At 42.9% G+C, this 7,198-nt stretch overlaps 1 protein-coding gene across 1 annotated transcript; it reads left to right on the plus strand.

Annotated features, from left to right (window-relative positions):
• Window positions 1-472: 472 nt before the first annotated feature.
• lipib (lipase, member Ib) lies at window positions 473-6,132 on the plus strand. Its single transcript, XM_072657878.1, has 10 exons — window positions 473-527; window positions 2,771-3,147; window positions 3,279-3,387; window positions 3,475-3,576; window positions 3,675-3,764; window positions 4,469-4,636; window positions 5,115-5,204; window positions 5,288-5,396; window positions 5,661-5,834; window positions 6,045-6,132. The coding sequence occupies exons 1-10, from the start codon at window positions 476-478 to the stop codon at window positions 6,130-6,132; spliced, it is 1,359 nt and encodes a 452-aa protein (XP_072513979.1). The 5' UTR covers window positions 473-475.
• The last annotated feature ends 1,066 nt before the right edge of the window (window positions 6,133-7,198 follow it).

Genomic DNA, 7,198 nt, shown 5'->3' on the forward strand with positions numbered 1-7,198 from the left:
CCAGTTATGGAGACGTAACCCCTCTTAGTCTTGACTTAGATGTGGGAAAGAAGATAGCAGAGTAAACTAGAGGGTAGCTGTGCAGGGAGATATGTAAGTAAAGATCCACTACAGGAAAGATGAGGATACATCATTTTTTTATTTGACCAGTGATTGAGTCATTTTAATCCATCCACAGTTTTTCTTCAGAGTTTATATGTGTGTGTGTGTGTGTGTGTGTTCTAGCATTTCTGTATATTTCTAGAAAAAGCCCTTAGCTGGCCTACTGACTAACCACATGACACTCCACCCATAGACTAAGCATGCTCTCATTTGCTCCAATCGGCTTCATCCCTCCCACAGTCCCCACCCCTTGTCTCTGCCTTACTAGAAGTGCTCCACTGGTTGTCACTTAGACAGCTTCAGCTCATTCAAGCAGGATCTCCTTCTGCTCCTTTTTTCCCCATCTCTTTCCCACTCATACTCTGTGGTGAGAATGGATCTCTGGAACCTCCTGGGTCTTGTGGGCTTCTTCATGCTTTGCAGAGGTAAGAGACAACATCTGATTCATCTGAATAGGATTGCACTGGTGTAGTTGTTGAACACCTTTCAAAGGAAAATCTGGGATTCATTCATAGTTATTCTATGTAAGTAGAAGTGTAAGGAGTCTAAGAAGCTAGGTTGCGAGTCATAGGGCAAAATATATATATTTTTGGCTGCTCTTTTAGCACATGGCTCAAATAAATAATGTTCTTTAAAAGGGAGCTACCACATTAGCCCTGCTCGTGAGGCACAAAAATGAGTTGTGGTCTTCAGCTAAGTATCTCTAAGGCTAGGACAGTCAGTGCCACTGACAGAAAGCAGTACTACTTGAGCAGGGCTGGAGAGGTCAGGGGTCAGGAAGAGCATGCTTGTCAGGGGGATTGGTGTCAAACATATTGCGCACCCCTGCTTTACGGCCACCACACCTGCGTGAACCACAGTAATTGCCCTAGGCTGCTCTGCAGAGCACGGGGTCAAGCGGGAGGGGCAAACAAAGACCAATAGTGGAACATGTAAAGAGGTGGGATGAGCTGCTTTTTTTATAGCACCGTGATCCAATTGTGCCTCATACGCGCATGCTAATTACAGAGCGCAGATCGCCTCTAAAGCCTGCAGTTTGCAGAGCACTGCCCGACAGCCCAGCATGGCTCTTCCTCTACAAAAACAATGTCAAGAGAAGTGACAGGATTTAAATCCAACCAGAGATGACGAGAGTGCGGCCTTTCCATGATGGGATGTCGTAAGAAGAAAAAAGGGGATGTTTGTCAGGCAGCAGGGATAAGGGCTCTGGGTGAGCTCAAACTGGGTCGCTAAAGTCACTGCTAACTTCATTGTGGATCAGTTGACTAAACTGGGTAAACAGAAAGAGCTAGAAGAAGAGAGAACACAAAACAGAACAACATGTGCTGCTTAAACCAATGCAATTAAACCTATGACGCTGTGTGGATTAGAAGGGATCAGAAATTAAACTGGCCCATCCATGTTAATCATTGCTTATTTTTTGTGTAAAACTATTGTGATTAAAGTTACCATTAGATCTGAAATACTGAAATAATGGGCAAGGAGGCATGCTTCACTCATCAAATTCAAATTTCATATAAAACTCACTTTACAGTGCTTGTGCACATACATCTGGGTATCTGGAGCGCCGATACTGCTTACAAACTGTGAAATAAGACAACCCTGTCAGTTTTTGGTGGGTTGCCAAGCATTCAACAACATGTTTAGGTTTGGGTCGCTTTCCTATCTCACATGCTGTCGCTATTAGTATTTTACTGCACCCATCTGAGTAGCTCCACTACCTTGGCGAAGGCAAGATGGGTCAAATTTTTCAGTTTACAGGGGTAAGTTTTTTTTGGGTCACTGTAAGTTTAACTGCAGACAAAATAAAATGATGAACTGCATCATGAGTGTATATCTATCTGTAATTGGACCTGATTTGAGTAGATGGAAAGGTACGCAGAAACAGCAGACGCTGGATAGTTTGATAGTTCGATTATAAAGGATAAGGAATGAAGCAGACAGATGACAACACTCAATAAATATGTGCATATGTTGGTATTAAAGTAAAATAAAGTGTCAGTAGTGTCCAGGAGTGCTGATGTACAGTAAAGTGTTAATAGTGCAGATTAAACCTATGATTAAACATAAGAGACTCAGTCCTCATCCGTCCTCCTCCCTCTTCCGGCCCCACTAGGAAGAGTTGAACAGCCTGATGGCTCAGAACAAAGGATCTCCTGAGTCTGTCTGTAAAGCAGCTCTGTGCCAGCAAAGGAGAGTAAGCGTGAGAGATGTGAACTCAAGGCGAAGTAAATGTTAGCTACAAACAGTGAAAAATGAAAAGAAACTTGAAAAAGGGTGGGAAGGGAGAGAGGCTGGCTCATTATCATTTAAATCAGTCACATAAACTGACATATCAAGCACATAAACTGACTACTCCGAACAGGGCTGAGAAGAGTGCTGTGGTGCTTTGTGGTATTTTGTCCAAAGCATGTCACCTGTCACATTTTATTAAGACCCTATGCAAGGGTCATTCCATTCCTATTAGACAGGCCTTACATTTGGCTAAATGATGAATCCTGCTTTGTAAAATACCCCTCTGAGGTCAAATTCAAGTTAAGCAAAATAGCAACAAATCAATAAACAAAAATAATAAACTGAAATGTATGACCCTCTCTTTCACTCTCACATACATGAGTACACATACAAACACAAAATTCATACATGAGCAAATGTTCACTCTCACCAGGGCAAGAGAACGAGTGTGACAACTTTTCCGACCTCGATTTCCACGAGACGTTCATCGGGACCAACCTTTACGTGCGCCTGCTTCTCTACACCCGTGCCAACCTGGATTGTGGCCAAGAGCTTCCCCACCACAACTTTACCAAAGAGCCCCTGTTCGATGTGAAACGACCCACCACCTTTGTCATACATGGCTACCGGCCCACTGGTGCTCCGCCTATCTGGATCAACCATATTGTACGGCTGCTGGCTGCACAGGCGGACATGAACATCCTACTGGTTGACTGGAACCGGGGCGCTGCCAACCTCAACTACTTCACTGCCGTGACCAACACCCGCCGCACTGCTATCAACATCACAGGCTTCATTGAGAGGATGAGGGTAAGATGACTAAGATGACACACATCTGATCAGTGAATGTGTGTTTCCGTACTGGTGGCTTCTTTGCTCTCTATTTTGTTTACTTATGTTGCATAAAGGTTTAGTGAAATGTTAATGCTGTGTTTTTCCAGGACAAGGGAGCATCTCTTGACTCAATCCACCTAATAGGGGTCAGCCTAGGGGCACATGTAGCTGGGTACATAGGAGCAATGCTAGGAGGCAAAGTGGGCAGGATTACAGGTGAGAGAGCTTTGGAAGCATCTTTAAACCAGTTAAGCCGTCCACTCAAATGGGACAGCTGACTAATCATTTTTTATGCATCCTCAGGTTTGGACCCAGCAGGACCAATGTTTGCAGGTGTCCCCATAGATGAACGCCTGGATCCAACAGATGCCCAGTTTGTAGACGTCTTGCACACAGACATGGACTGTAAGCACCTGAATGTTTAAACTTCAAGAAGGTAGACAGAATGACCATGGCCAATCAAGATGAATCCATTCATGTTCCTAATGCATGTGTTTTGACAGCCTTTGGCCTCAGAGGAACTCACGGACATATTGACTTCTATGCCAACGGTGGACTAGATCAGCCTGGCTGCCCCAAGACCATCTTCTCAGGTCAGTTCAAATGAATGTGACAAAACAGTCATACACGGGCACAGCTTAGTTGATCACGGACAGTCTCGTCCAGTCTGACCCAGTACAGTCCAATCCAGTCTGATCCAATCCAGTCTGATTAGGGATATTTTGGGAGGACCATAGATACTCTGTGAACTGTGGGAGGGGAAAGGATGATAAAGAAGAGAAGTTTAAGGAGAAGGGGTATATGTGGGTTAAGGTGAGGACAAAGAAGAGGAGTTTAAGGGGGGAGGGGGATGAAGGTGAGGGTACTTGGAGTGTCAACATTGCTGGGGGTGGTGTCGACTCTCTGCAATGGTGGGTGACCATCAGCACTTTCCAGAGGGTTAATTGTATTACCCTTGTAGTATATAGTTGGCAGTCAAACAGAGGGAACAGAAGGAGAGTGACCACTTCAGGTCGGCAGATGGAGGAAGGATAATCGTCATACAAACAAAGGAGTAAGATGACCTTTTGCTAACTTTCTATATGGCTAAAACCATAAGTCAAATCAGGTCAAATCAGGTCAAGAAGAAAGTAATGTTAGAAAGGGGCATATTTTCTCTCAAGTAGGACACAGGTTACCTGTGCAAGTGCCTGCATTCTCATACAGCAGATGTTTTGATAAATGCTTAGATTGTTGCACCTGGATTGCCTGAATTTCTAAAGCTAGAAATCTCATCCCTACATTTTTTTTTCCACAGGAAAATCCTACTTTGTTTGTGACCACCAGCGCTCTGTTTTCCTCTACCTGTGCGCTCTGAACCACACCTGTAACATCACAGCTTACCCCTGCTCCTCATACAGTGACTTCCTCAATGGCCAGTGTCTACAATGTGAAGCCTTTAAGCCAGCCTCCTGTCCTGTCCTAGGTAATGGAAACACCATTACAAAAATAACACGGATAACAGCTGACACGTGCACTCTTAAGAGTAAAAGTACTTCAAAGGGTTATTTGGGCAATGTCATAGAACAAGGATGGACCTACTAAACCTGGCAGGTTTAACAGGTTAGCTAAATCAGGTGTACTTGAGCAGAAAAAGCACAAAGCTGTACAGGACTGAAATTGCCCACCCCTGTCATGGATCAACTCTTTTTGGTTCCATACAGAACAGTGTTGTAGAAGACTCATGTGAGGGTAAAGATCTTTCAAATTGGCAAAGAAACACTACATGAAGAGAAGGTTCTTTAAGCCTTTAAACGGATCTTCGTGCTCAGATCTGTACCACAAAAGTGGTTCTTCTAGGGCATCCCTCAAAATACCTTTCGTGACCCCTTTATTTTTAGGATTGTGGAGCCTAATTCATTACAGGTCCAGAGGTTTTTGACATCTGTGTGATCTTTCACCAGGCTACGACCTGAGCCAATGGAAGGACACACTCTTAAAACTGGGACAGACAAGGGTCTATTTCTCCACCACAGCAGATCCCCCGTACAGGAGTGAGTTGTAATACTTGGTTTCAGAACATCCTGTTTTCTTAAAAAATAGTTTTTTTTTAATGTTTGAATTCTCGCTGTGACAGAGACAAGCTACAGAGTTGACATTGTAACCTGGAATCAGTACTTGCGATGGGGGGTGGTCGTCCTTCGACTACACAGTGGAAAAAATATAACAGAGACCAGGATTGACCAGTAAGTAGTCCAACCTGAGGGCCATGGATTGGGCTTATTTTATTTTTTTTATGTAATGAATTATTTATTATTGTGATCTGGACTTATATGTGAAATCATCATGACATAAATGCAAATTCCCGAGATAACAATAACAATTTCTTTCATTTATTATCAATCAAAGTAAATGAAATATGCAAAATTCATACAATTCCCTGCATGTGTCTATAAAGGTCATGTGATTAGAGTATTTATGCAATATGCTACCCCTCTGTTGTTGCTCAGTAAGCTGATGCGGTTTGAACAGTACACTGCCACCCGAATGCTGGCCCAGTTTGATGAGGACTTGTACCCAATTCAGAAGATATCCTTGCGGATCGTCACGGGGAACGTGATCGGACCCCGTTACAAGCTTCGCCTCATCCGCATTCGTATAACCCCGCTTGACCAGCCAGACAGGTAAGCATTGGCAGATGCTTCCTTCTAACTGCATGCCTCAAGCACCTTAAAGACAGATTAATGATGAAACAGGGATTACCATAATTGCCATTAATGAGATTGATGTTAGAGATAACATTGAACCGCGTGTAAAAAAGAAAAAGAAAGAAGTTTCCGAGCATGTGATTTCAAAAGCACCTCCTTAGTGGCCACGTCTCTTGTCCTCCTCAGGCCACTGATGTGCAGATATGACACCATTATGGAGGAAAATACTGAAGTAACCTTCAAGCCATTGCCATGTGATGAATCTCGTCTATGAGCTTTCACCACACACACACTACAAACTGCAAAATTGCTGAGTCAAGGAATGTCTTGTCTGTGACAAGTGAAAACATGGAGAGGAGACTATGAAGCACCTCTGAATGGATGGAATGGATCTGTTGCTACTGGACTTGGGGTACTCAGACTACAACATGAACAACATGGACTGAGACTCTTTATGTGCCTTTACACAAAGACATTCTCTACAGTTTGGAGAGCAGTCTGAGCTGAGACGAAGTTTTACCTCTGCTGCAGATATTCTCATCAAAACAGCCAGATATGAATTATAGTGCACTTTACAGGCCACCCTTGGACCTGAAGCCTGATTTGTACTTCTACGTTTGTAATTTCTATGTTTGAATGAGGAAACTGCTCTGGAACAGTCTGGTTTGACTCCTCAGAATTATTTAACAAAGTGTCCCAATGTCAGAATTATTTTTGTGTTCTCTGGTTCATAAAATGAAGAAACAAAATAAAGGTGTCATGATATTGCTCATAAGAAGCCAGAAATACTGTAATGCTATGCAAACACTGATGACTCTTGATGTAAAACATTCCAAATATCTCTACATTACTATTAATAATATCCTTTCCAACACTAGTGTCACGTCAACAGTGCAGATGACAAGCACATTTTTCACAACCTACACATTACTGTTTTTTAATTCACTTCAGAGCTTAAAGCTTGAGGGCATCCTATTCCTTTTCTCTAATTCTCTAATTTTCTCTCTTGTGAGCTCTTAATATACATGTACAAACTAAGTAGAACTCATTACATCAGAACCAATAACTCATTAATTTGTCCGAAGTTGTCCCCTTTCAATGTAAACTGGGAGCTGGTAAACTTGGGTACTGCTTGCGGTACCTTTACCAGTCACAGGGCTGATGGGTTTTATTCGACTCTCACAGCTTTAACCCTTAAACAGCCTATAGTCTGCAAGTGGGCCGAAAGTGTTGTTACAAGCTTCTATTACCAAAGAATAACCCCACCAGTTTGTACAGAAGTCCCTGTAGCTACTGAGTAATACACCATAGTGCGCTAAGGGGTTAAAGCAGCATTATTA

The sequence above is a fragment of the Salminus brasiliensis genome, chromosome 1 (assembly GCF_030463535.1).
Source record: "Salminus brasiliensis chromosome 1, fSalBra1.hap2, whole genome shotgun sequence".
In the NCBI taxonomy this organism is placed as follows: domain Eukaryota; kingdom Metazoa; phylum Chordata; class Actinopteri; order Characiformes; family Bryconidae; genus Salminus; species Salminus brasiliensis.